Here is a 13,166-nt window from a genome sequence, read left to right on the forward strand (position 1 = left end):
TCAAAATATTTCCAACAGGTTGATTGTTCCTTCAAGAATCAAAGTGAAGGGATCAACCAGTCGAAATCCAATCTTGGAAATTGGCTTCAGAAAAATTTCTGTCTTCCCTTGCAACTATTAGAGTCATATTAAACAGTTTTACCAAGGATTGGGAGCCCAAATGTGGACCAACATTCATAGAAAACCCCATTTACCTCGAAACATGGATTTTGACCTGGGTGAGTATGAGGTTCTTATGGAAACTAAATGGCAAATCAAGTGAGTAGACTTGTTTTAAAAATGTCAAACACATTCTGAAAGAATTTAACAGATTTTAGAGAATAAAAGATCGGCACCAAGCAATTGGCTAATTCAAGAAATTAGGGGTCCAAACGTGTGATATTTTTGTATCCCTGTTACATCTGACTTTGTTGTTTGACATGGAAATATAATCAGATTGATTTCAAATTATTGCTGTTTGTCTGGCAGGTAGTTTGCATTAATTCATCACTCTTGGAAATTAGGAAGTGGGTTTGAACTTTCCAAATCGTATATCAGATGTGACAGGCACACGAAAAAAATGGACACCTAATTTCAGGAATTACCCAATTGCAAATTCTTGTAAAATATTGAGATTAAAATCAAAGAAAAGGAGTGTTTTCAAACTGTTTTTCTTCTCCAAGTGGATCTTTCCCAAATTGTCCAAACCCTACAGTACATGTAGCTCAAAGTTTATCAGTTACCAGTCCATGTACAGTATTGGGTTGGAACTTAGAGAGACCAGTTCCTATAAAATAAACATGAGTTTTCTTGTTACATGTATATGCCACTTACGTATGCACAGTGTATGTACCGGTACATACATGTATATGTATATCATCTTTGTGTTTAATTTTCTTTGCTAGGAATTTGGTCAGCTAAAATTTCCAAAAGGATTCAGTACTCACTTGTAAATTTTGAATGACTTCTGTGAGAGCTAGTGTTACTTATTAAGGGGAATAGATGTCATACTGGGTGAGCCCTGAATGTAACATTGTACCGGTAAATAATTTGGCTACAGCAAAAATAAGGCGTAAATGACTTCACGCCCCTTGCCATCGGCTCCCGTGTGTTATTTTCACCTGTAGCCAAGTAATGCAATCACAGCCCAAGTACTGGATGGTGTGGAGAGTTTCCACCCGATATGGATTGACATTTGTCCTGGAATCGGACAGTTTCGACACTCCTGTCCAACATTGTCCATGTACATGTACCGGGGTACCTGTTAAATGTACATGTATGTTTATGTGTAGGTAATGTAGCCATTGCTGTTATAATATCATTTACATGTATCACATTCTAGAGAAAGAACAGCGTGGGAAGTCCTACCTGAGTCAAAGAATTGAAGAATTTTCTGGACTGTTTCTAAAGTGTCCCTAGTTTCATAGTGAGTCTAATATAGGCCAAGACAAGTGCTGTTTAATGAACTTTTTTGTTTGTCATCTGACACAGGTTTTTCGGTGGAGCAACCGCAGGCGGTTCCGGTGGCGACCACACCCACCACCTTCAGCGACGGCATGTACCAGATTTCCGAGTCGCTGCAGACGCTCAACGAGTTCAACGCCGAGGAGATCTTGAGCATCAAGCAGGAGGACCCCGGCAGCAGCTCGGACTACTACAGTCTTGAGCCCTCCCCCAGCTCCGCCCACTACCTGGAGGCTGCCACGCCCGAGTTCTACAGCAACCCCATGATGTTCGACCCCAACACCTCGTACTTCCAGAACAACAACTACAGTAAAAGTAGGTGTCTTTCTTGTCCAGTGTTCTCTGTGTGCCAGTGTGTGTAAATTCTAGACTTAGTTGCGAGGACATTAATGTGTCCCCACACAGCATGTTGTGTAGTCCCCACCACCGAAGAGCAAACTTTTATGGGCATACAGTTCTGGATCTTTCCACTGTTGGACAGTAGGGTACAACAGGACAGCATTGTCAGTGGTTGGGTCCAAACTCCATGCTTTAAGATCTCTCATAAAATTAGTGAGGGTTCTTCCCTAAAAACAATGGGAGGACAGTAGAAGGTCCACTATTTGGAGGCGTCTGCACATAGTTGTACCGAAAGGGTTACTTGCGAGGACACTCCATGTCCTCAGAAGGTTTTTGTTTCTGAACAAACTGTATTAGACTTACCTACATGTATCTAGAGAAACCAGTATAAGAGGTGGTTAGCATAAATGTACCATAGTTAATGCAGACTGTGTGGGTGTGTGGGTGGAGAGATGCAGTTCCATACCTACTAGTATTTTCTCAATACGGGCGATTCACAACAGTGCGCCTGCAAGACTTTGCAACACGTTGGCCTTCCACAATGCGTGAAATCTGCCGACCCTTTCCAGATGCGCATCGGGTCGACAGATTTTGCGCACTATGATTGGTCAGTGCGTTGCAAACTCTTGGAGATGCACTAGCGGTATTGTGAAAGGCTTGTGTTGATTAGCTTTGGTTTATGTGAGCAGCTCACAGGTTGTCTCACTTGGCTTCCTTGAATTCTGTTCAACTCTGTGTGGTCTATGGTTGACATGCTGTGCTCTTCATTGTGCAGATGTGGGACACCAGTACAAATTCAGCGTGGAAAAACGATTGGTACAGTTACTTGTATTTCAAAAACGTAAATGTGTAGGTGTGAGCATGTTGATGTGACATTGGCATTGCTTACACTGTGGAGGATAAAATAATCACATGAAGCTTTGTAACTCTCCGTTTTTTTCCGAGCCGCATGCGTATCCGGTACGCGTACCATGTCTGATGCTCCCTTATCACACTGTACTTATTGTATGTACATACATGAACATGTACACATGGAGAAGAAGATATCGCAAGGCTATCTACGGACATGAAAAATCAACATTCCAGTCACACCACACTTTGGATTACAGGCTAATACGTACATATGGACATGTATACATGTAGCACTCTGTGCTGTGCCCCCCCTCCCCCAACCCCTTCCTGGAAGTTTTCAATTAACGTTGGAAGGGACCCTGCCCAACATCAAACACAGTGGGGAAGTTTTTCTTGCGCTGTGAAAAGAGAGAGTGAGGCGAAACAGAAGTTGAGTCATCTGACTTAGGTTATCCCAAAACAAGCTTTCTTAGTCACCCTACATGTACGTTTCCCCAATAAAAACTGTTCGGTTGAATTTATGAACACATTAAAATGATATTTAATTCCAACAGGACATGTATGCATTCCGTTTGCTTCCGTTACGAAACTTCACAAATTAAAAAATAAAAAGAGATGTCTTTTTTTCCCAATAGCATGTGCATAAATGTACTGTATGCTTTCTATGCAGTACAGTCTTTAGTGAATACACCTACAGGGAAAACAAGTAAAGTTGTTTTGATGGGAGTTAGTTAAGGGTGGGATGTTTACATTTTTAAAAGTAAAAGGGTTTCAACGAAAAATGTTCCAAATCTGTTTACAAATTTTCCCAAACGTTTAGAGGTTTGACGTTTTGATTAACGCACAGTCTGGTGTTCCATTTTATCGTAAACGATGCCTGTAACATACTGGGTCTTTTTCCCTTTTGGCATCCATTGTACATGTATGTACTTTTTGAGAAAAACGAATGGATCCGAAACAATAAACAATAACACTGCTTGTTTTAAATGCCCCAACATCAATCTACATTTTTCCATTGGTTGGACCATGTGCATTGCTGAACTATACAGTTACCGGTTCATGCACTGATATGCCTATATGAAAACATGGAGCTGGGCGTCGGAGTCCTCTGTAAAGTGTCGGCTAAACATTTCAACAGTATGGGAAAGTGTTTGTAGATGTTGTTAAAATCAAATGTAAATTCCTGATTTACCACCCTTGCGAGTTAATGATACAATCAGTATGTATGTGCTTGCTGTGGGTAGTACTAGTCTCAGAAGCTGTTGGCGTAAACTGTTCTTCTCTGGTTGAAATTCCATTGTTTTCCCTCAGATCCTTCCCACTTTCCCTCAAGGGGGGGGGACATATTGTCTTGTGCTAGGGTGCTTCACTTATCCATTTTGAACAATGTGACATACAGTATTTGAAACTTAAAACCTTCCCGATTTGTGCAAGTCTATTTACCATGATATGCTACATGTACATGTATGTCAAGCATATTACAGGTACACGCGTACATGTAGATATCAAAACTAGCACAAGCAGAGTCGTACAACATTAGAACCTTGTGAGAACCAGAGATGGTGATGTTTATTTCTTCATTACGTGCATTTTTAGTTTTGAATAGTGATACTGGCATGCATCAGTGAACACAGTTCAGGCGACCAGCATTTGAGTCCGAGTTTGCTACTTTCCATTTTCACAATCAATCAAAAGTAATTCTCTCATTCATTTTTGCGAAACAAGAGTAAGGTATAATTTACAAGGGTAAATCCAGAAAGAATTACTTGTTGGCAAGATCTAATATTTGTTTGCAATTTCATCATTGTCGGAATTCACCTTAAAGTAATAATTAGCAGCAAAGGAAAAAGCCAGAAGTTGAAAAAGAAAGTATGAAAATGCATGTATTTTACTATATACAGATGAAAACCAGCACATGCATGTCATGCGCATCTAGAAATCATGTGCTGTCAAAGAACAGATAAGAAAGCATTCAAGAAAGAAAAGCACAGCTTTCCATTTGTAAAAAAAAGAACAGGATTGTTGCAACTTTCATCATTGTGACAAGACTTTGGACAGTGTACCTTGGTACGGTGTATGTATGAAAAGTTGTGCATGTACATACTCTACCTGTGGGCGTGGTTTTAGAGAATTAACCCTTGCATCAAGTTACATGGAAATTACTACTGGGATTTTCAGGTTTCCTTTTGTTCAACCGAATTATCATGAACGTTTTCTTAACTTACACTACTCAAAAAAGTTAAGGACCACGTTTTTCTTAACTTCCAATTTTTTTTCCATGAACGGGTGGGGTCTAGTCCTATCATTTTTTGTTTGTCTAGATGGTGTTCTCATTGAAATAAAAAATTGAAAAAATGTTTCATAACATCAAATGCACATTTTCAGCAGTAAAATATCTCATAAAAAGTGTGTATACACAAAACAAAAAGTGATCCTTAACTTCTTTGAATAGTGTATCTGAGATGTACAGGTCTACACAGCCCTCGTGAAATGTGAGTGTTGCTCGAGACTGAAACAAGTTTGGGTATTGTAAAAATTTGAAGAACTAGTTCACAGTAGCTGTAGAGTGGTCAATCGATGTGACTGTTGTGCTGCTGACTTGTGTCAGACTGGAATTCACAAAGTCAAGACGTGACTGTTTCACAGGAAGGTGCCATGGTTTTCTTTAGAAAAGTTTTCTGGTTTTGTATGAAAAGGTGTTGTACATGTACATATATAGTATTGTGCCCTCTTCTTGCCAGTGTTCAGGGTTCAACATGAAGGAAAACTTTCCAGTATTTTAGTTTATCGTCAAAGTAACAAGGAGATACATGTAGGTTTGTGCCTCCTTTTGGGGGGAATTTCAAAGACATTGGCATTGGAGAGGGGACTTTAGAATCTTCTAGTTGATATCCCACCTTATTCAGAAAGGCTATACACACCCTTTTAATGTCAAGATGTTCGTTTACACATACACATGTACTGGTACGTGTACGTATGGCTTGATGCATAAAAGTTAAGTCAACATGGCACACAGCGCAGCAGTTTTTTCAACAGTTTGCAAAGTCAGATGTCAGAACACTGCTCCTTTTTTCCTGAAAGAGGAAATGACATCAGCCCCTGACGCTAACCGCATTCTTCCTTTCTGCTGTGGAACGACTTAGTGGAGCAGGACATCCCAGGCTAGGGCTCCCTTCCTGTGCAGATGTTTAATGGGGGGGGGTTTAAAGGGCCATTGTGAGCTCTTCAACTTATTAAAGCGTTGGACTGTAGGCTTTCGCCTCCCCTAATCTTACAAAAGACAATGTACATGTTCTCAAGAGTGATTACTAATCTTTTGTGTGCATGAATGTTCACTTGGGCTTCTTCCGTTTCTCATAAGGAGGAAAAGGAACATCACGTTTTGTCTCCTCATCTGAGGATGTTTACTCGTACTTGAAGGATTGCAATGAGAGCAAGGTCTTCGTATGTTGAAATAAAAACCATTATTGACAAGTAAAAAGTGAATTTCAGGGCTGTTTTGTGTAAACATTCTTCATCTTTTGAGAACATTTACTGTCTTCAAGACTGTAAGGTTAATTTGTAAAAAAAAAAAATAACAGGTTATTCCAGAAATTAGGTGTCCATTTTTTTTCATGTTCCTGTCACATCTGACAGATGATATTGTAAGGTCAGAACACATTTTCTAATTTCCAGGAGTGATGAAGTAATGCAAATTACATGTACCTGCCACACAAATACCAGTAGTAATGGTTTGAAATCAATTCCGGTGATATTTTCATGTCAAATCACAAAGGTCAGATGGAACAGACACACAAATATCACTCTTTTGTTCCCCTTATTTCTGGAATTACCTTAATAAACACAACACAGGTACTGGTACGGATTTTTGGCAAGAGGTATACATGTATATACATATACATGTGCTTGTGACGCAAAAAAATTGGTGAAAGTTACTGAAGTTGTTAAAAGTATACAGATTGTAAAAGTTATAAAGAGATTGTTTCGATCCTGACTGGGTTTTTTTCAACAGAAAGACTCAAAGATTCCACTGGAGTTAAAGCACATGTGCATGTGTTCTGCCTGTCAATCGTGAAGTGTCAAGAATTGTGTAGTTTGAGACTCAGTGAAGTGATTTTGCTTGTCAGTTCTGTTGAGAGAGTCCTTTAATGTCTTCTTGTTTGCCCAGTAGATCAGTTTGGTGGCTTTGACACCTTTGAGAACCCCAGCAATGGCTACCAGCAGGTTCCCATCTGCAAGTCGCTGTCGGACAGCTGCACGAGTTCTGACCTCAATGGGCTGGTCCACACAAATGTCACGCGGTCCACCTCACCCTTGGAAGGCTCGTCGAACCCCGTCATTCCCGCTGCCGTGCTTGCCGGTTATTCAGGTACAGCTCCTTCGATATTCAGCGGTAATTCTCTTGAGAATTTCTTCATTCTGTAGAAATGATGGAAGATTTATTTAGAAAGGGAATACCGTACATGTAATATTGGTGGTCTTGGAATCTTAGAAGTAGTTTTAAAAGTCTGCGAAAGTTGCATCTTGATGTGTTATGAATCCGGTAAGCATGTGATTGGGAAAGTCCTAGAATTTGATCATGACTTTTTGGAAAGAATTAGATATTTGGAAATGCTCTTCCAACGTTTTGAAATTATATGTATTCAGGAAACTTTTTGAAATGCTGATTTATGGAATACTGCAAAGTATCGGAAATATTGGCATTTGAAGCATTTTGATGGGGGGGAGAACAAGCTCTGTGGTTGTAAAGATTCTTGTAATTTGAACAGGAAACAATGTCAATAAATTGGAAACACTGTCTGGTATTGCAAGAAAGTGAACCTCAACCAGTGATTGATGCCGACACCAGTGAACTTTGTAATCAATTTAGTAGAAAAAGCCTCTTTTTTCTTGTAGCCCAAAGAAAAATTGAGGTTGTCAGCAGATGTTTAGAAATGGTGCATGTATGCTGAATGCACTTGGACCTTGTGCCTGTACTGGTACATGTGTGCAGCATGTTTAGTTTGATTACAGTCACCAAGGTTTCTACATAATTAGTGGGGTGCACTTGTTGATGTGTTTTTATGCATGTTCATTGTACACGTGGCACCTGTGCACTTAATTAAAAGAAGGCATCCTGCCATGTGCGCCAATCAGCCCACAGTCGGAAAGTCGTAAAGGCCCTGTGTCTCTCCTTTGGAAGATAATTCAAAACTTGTGTGGGGAGGGTTTATTAGTTTTCCTCCTTTGATCTGCATGAAAAGTGCGCCGGCATTGTTAATCTGAGTCCAAAGCAGACTTTGTTATTATTCATTCATGAACGTATAATCACCATCTCTTGTTTGTCAGAGAGGGGATAAAAAAAAAAGAAAGTAGGAGGCGTTTTGTTTTGAAATTTGTCGGGATCGGCCTGGGGGCAAAGTGGCTGGTACAGTGCGCCCGCCTGGGCTTGGCATTGTATCCTTGACACAGTGCCAAAGAGCAGATTGAAAGCAGTGTATTGTTTTGTATTAGCGGTCCTGCGGTTTTACCGTAACAACGGGAGCTGTTGGGTGGGTTTGTTTAGGCCCAGTGTTTTGTGTAATTAGGGAAACTGGGAGGGCGCCTCATTATAAAGTGAAGGGTGGAGCAGAGAAATTGGCGTGGGAAATTGTCTGTTTGTTTGGTTTTTTTGGGTGTAAGAAGGTTTCAGTGCATGGTCAAATGGTCGTTGCCTGGCTTGCATTTTGTATTATAGTAACTACTGAAACCCTATGAAAACTTGTTTACAGGATTATTTGAATTGAATGCCAATTTTAAACTGCATCTCACCCCTTGGCTTTGACTTGTGTTATTGAAAGAAATTGTTCTAATTTTAGAAATGCTGTATTAAGTATACTAAGTGGAATTCAAAGAAGTAATATTCACGTACTAAACGGATAACACCTTAAAAGATCAAATTTAAAGTGAAATGTAAGTTTTTGAAAGTACAGTCACTTCTTCAGATATAAAGACGAGGGACAAACTAAGAGTTGACATACAAAATAAGAGAAATTGTTCTGGATAAGTGTTTCACAGTTGCTGGAATTTTTATGGGACTGCTGATGATAATGACTCTCGCATTAAAATGGGTATGTGTTTTTCTTTTGGTTTATTTGTTTTTCTTAGGGAGTGGTCCGATCCAGCTTTGGCAGTTTCTCCTGGAGCTGCTGACCGATCGGACCTGCCAGCACATCATCAGCTGGACCGGGGACGGCTGGGAGTTCAAGCTGTCGGACCCAGACGAGGTGGCCCGGCGCTGGGGCAAGCGCAAGAACAAGCCCAAGATGAACTACGAAAAGCTGAGCCGGGGCCTGCGCTACTACTACGACAAGAACATCATCCATAAGACCGCCGGCAAGCGCTACGTGTACCGCTTCGTCTGCGACCTGCAGAGCCTTCTGGGCTACACCCCCGAGGAGCTGCACGAGATGGTGGGCGTCAGCCCCGCCCGGGATGACGACTGATTGAAGCCGTGGTAGCAGACTGACCTCTCTCCACACCCTCCCAAGCCACGCCGTAATTTTCAATCCGTCGGCGTGATGCCAACTGAAAAGCGACTCTCAGCCACCCTCAGTCGTTACTCAAATGTCCTAACGTAGGCTTGCCTCTCATTGGAGGTGACCGACAAACTCTTGACTCTTTGCGGAGAATCCTTGCTGTAACCCGCTTGTGATGGGATCTCGACTTCAGTGGGAAGTGCCACCCAGTTTTTACACCCTCAAAGGTCCTAGAAAATCTCAAATGATTATGCTTCCTTTATGTAATACACTCAATTGTTCGTTCTGGTGTTTCTCTAAAATGCAGCATATGCTGCAGATAAGTGGCTGAGAAAAACGACTCAACTGATCAGTTATTCTGCTTTTTGATAGGAGAGTCGGGGGTTGGTCAGCAAAGTAATGGCTCCACCCTTATAAGGACTTGTATGTGTTATATATCCATTCCAAGGAAACCTTGAGTTGTTCCAATGCTCTGATTCATGGTGCTCTTTTCTGATGGTTTTATTTGGCCAGAATTTGTCTGGCTTCAGCTTTGTGCATGTCTATAGAATGTCCTTGGCGACACTGTTGTATGGGTCAGTTGTGTGCCATGCTCGCCAAGCCGGCAACGTCATTTCAACAAACTTGAATGGCCCGAGGCCTCTGGCTGTTTTCCCAGTGTCCCCCTTTCTGTGCAGGGTAATTTCTGGAAGCCAAAAAGAAAAGTCTTGAGGCATGTCGATTGTGCCTCTGTTGATAAGTTGACCTGTAGTGTACAAAAACAATGGGGTTCTGGTAAATATATATATATATACATATATACTCTACTTAAACCGTTTTTATTCCTTGTTTAGGAATGTCTGTTGCCATGCCAACTTTGTGTTTTGACTGTTCAGTATTTCTTGTAAAGGCAGTATAGTGTTTTCATGTGATGTCCAACACACAAGTGTTCAAATATTTGGCAGCCAGTCTGTTGAGTTTACTTCGCAAAGTGCACTGGTATAATTGCATTACCGAAGTTCTTTTTTTTATACAAAAGACTTTAAGTAAATTGTTCTTGGCTGATCTGTGCATTTATCTGAGTCTGGTCATTTGTTCCCAAGTAATTTTTCTTTCTAAGAAAAATAAATGGTGCTCTTTATAATAATCACACAGGCATTCCTTTTCCAAAATGAAAAACAAAATTCCACTTTCTAGCAGAAAAAAATTTGTACTGGTATTGTATATGCCAACAGAGATGTATACAAAGAGTGTAAGCTTTTGTGGGGAAAAAGAGTCAGTGTTGTTAATTTATTTTTAAAAATCAGTTTTATTTTATGCAGACAATCGCTACAGGTTGTCATATTTTTATGGTCTTTCTGAGATTTTAGTAGCCTTACATTTATCTAGCAAAGCAGCTCATTTCCTGTCTTACTGGTATTCAGGCACAACTTGGGGGGGTTTACCTGTGGCTGGTTTCCATGGAAACCATGCGTGTACAGTTTTATTCTGTAAATAAATTACTGTCTAGTTGTAGTACTTAGTCTTCAGTTAAAAACTTTAAAAAGTAAACGACCAATGTCGCAAATGGTGATGTACTTGAAAAGATTTTTTGTCCTCAAAAAAGTGTGATTACAGTACAGTCGCAGGTTTGTAAGAGCCAGAGAATGAAACATAAACAAAACTTGGCCATCCCTGAGTTCTCATCCGATGGGTTTAAATCTGTAATTAGGTTAGAGTTCATGTGTTTAACCTCTTTTGAACTGGGTTGGAGACTTACTCAGTTCCACAGGAGGCAATTCAGTTTTGCCGATTTTTTTTTAAAAGAGTTGTTCTGTACACTGTTCATCTATCTGAGTCTATCCCTTGCACATTTTTAAACATTTCGACCGACAGAGCTTAAATCAACGTCATCAATACTAATTTGGTCAATCATTTGACACATGTAGGCTAAAATGGTATCGTCTTATAGCTGTGTCTTGTTTAGGCTGTATTTCAACTTTTGAAAATCAATGTAAACGTTCTCAAATCTGAGTTTTGCGGGCCAAAACCAGATTGTAAAATCGCACACTTTTCAACTTCCACACCATAGGTGCGCCCTCCGACGTGCGGCATTATTTTTAAATTTCATGTTCATGTCTGTAACTTTCACACCTCTGGTCTGTGTGGCAAGTTCAGGGGTCATTTGTAACAACCTGTAAGTTTGCGTCGAGAAAGATTTGGATGGGACCGATGTAATGTCTTCTTTTGAAATCAGATATTTTTAACACTGGTTTTCAATACATTATATATCACCAATGCTCTATTTTCTGAACGTTTTTCACACATTTTTGTACAAAACAAATCTCACAGCCAGACTGTTGAATTTTTAACGTATTTTTGCTTAAAACTGTGGGCGATTACTCTCTTTCCGAGATGTGTTGTTTTATTCTTATTATGTAAATGTGTATTATTTTCTTCGTAGTTTGAGGACACACTCTATGTACCGTTTGTTGTTACAGCAAAATGTAAACATGTTCCGTATGCGATGTGCCGCGAATTTGTAAGTAGGAGTTGGGAGCTGATCTTGATTTGAGGCACTGTGAACACGTGACTACCGTACTGAGCATGCGCCGTATAATGATGTGCACATTGCATGATTTGGCCGCCTATTGATGTTGGCCGTTGTTGTTTGCGGATGGTACGTGTTTTGTGTTTGACTTTAAAGAGTGACATTTCAAACTTTTGATCTCGCTCTCTGCTTAAGAAAAAGTTGTTATACATTAGAGAAGTGTTTATGTTTTGATTTTCTGTTGTTGTCTTTTTAGGATAGGTTTGACAGAAACATACTCCAGTGCTGGCACTGGTGTTCGAAAAGAATTTTTTTTTCATCATGACTACTGTAGATGTGTAAATGTTTATGTAAAAAAGAAAGAAAAAGTCATTGTCACTCCTTGTATTGCCCCGCGATATTTCTTCCTTCGCTTAGTTTATGAAGAACGTAGGCTTAGTGTACACGTTGTACATGTATCACGTCGTCTGCGTGTAGACGTGCATAGCGTTTTACCACAACTCTCGGCGTGTTATGTATGGTAGGCCGGCGAGTCAGGAACTAGGCTTGGACAATTATTATTGTCTGGGCTTCGCTTCTGACCGAAAAGAGTCCCTACTTTGGTGCGATGTCTCTCAAAAAGAAGAAAAACAATCACATTCGGAACTGAAATCAAACCAATCAGAAACCGTGACATTAAATGCGAAACTGAAGTGGGAAGCCATCCATGGCAAAGCCCAGGTCAAGGAAATAACTCTGTGTCAGGTTTCCCGATCCCAGACCAAAATTATAAAAGCGGATCTGTTTGTTAAGCTGTTCCTTTCTCCACAAATTTGTGACGTATCTACGCATTATTTACCTTGACCATTCATGTCATTGTTCTAAAACTTGTGCCTTTGTAATAACTAACGCTTCGTTGAATGATCCTTGTTCATTATGTCCAAGCTTCAATAAAAGAAGGAAAAGATTACTTGACACTCCGCATTCGAAATGTCAAAGTCATTTGCGTTTTATTGTGTTTGGGGAGGCTGCATTTTTTCCCACTAACTTTCTTATTCTGGACGTTTTTGGAAGGAGTAATGCGAATCTCCTGGTATCATCAGTAAAATAGAGTTAAACATTTGGAAAAACAGTGGAAAACCATGGCCGAATACAACTTTTTAAAAATTCTCAGATTTACAGGTCAAGATGACTGTCCCGCCTGCTTGCACAAAAACCACAAATGTCTCACAAAAGATGTGTTTTAGGAAATTAAGAACAATGTCTCTGGTGTTTCTTCATGCCTCAAGAAATTCTTTCTCAAGACATCATTAAAATAGGCGAAAAAAACATGACCCTGATACACAGCGCTACACCGCACAAGTCATGAGAGCAAAAACGGTAGCCCCTGACACTTTGGACGTCTTTGAATCTTCCATTCGGAAACGGCGTAATCATTTGTCACACGTTATAACTGCCAAAAATAGCTGCATGTCTGAGTCAGAAAGCCATTACAGCTTGCGCACTTGGCATGCACGGGGCAGGACAAACTCAAGTGTCGCAAGATC

At 40.2% G+C, this 13,166-nt stretch overlaps 1 protein-coding gene across 8 annotated transcripts in view; it reads left to right on the top strand.

Annotated features, from left to right (window-relative positions):
* Positions 1-12,594, top strand: part of LOC110980528 (protein C-ets-1-like) — a 37,342-nt gene extending 24,748 nt beyond the window's left edge. For 5 of the 8 annotated variants that reach the window (XM_022237298.2, XM_022237297.2, XM_022237302.2 and 2 more), the window contains 3 exons: positions 1,471-1,758; positions 6,803-7,027; positions 8,761-12,594. In XM_022237298.2, coding sequence (XP_022092990.2) covers positions 1,471-1,758; positions 6,803-7,027; positions 8,761-9,098 — 851 coding nt within the window. In that variant the 3' untranslated portion in view covers positions 9,099-12,594. The remainder of the gene's footprint in view (positions 1-1,470; positions 1,759-6,802; positions 7,028-8,760) is intronic. The other 3 variants (XM_022237300.2, XM_022237299.2, XM_022237301.2) reach the window with 3 other exon arrangements.
* Positions 12,595-13,166: the final 572 nt, after the last annotated feature.

Source organism: Acanthaster planci, linkage group LG10, assembly GCF_054643075.1.
Source record: "Acanthaster planci isolate LZ-2023a linkage group LG10, COTS_SCS, whole genome shotgun sequence".
NCBI classification, from domain to species: domain Eukaryota; kingdom Metazoa; phylum Echinodermata; class Asteroidea; order Valvatida; family Acanthasteridae; genus Acanthaster; species Acanthaster planci.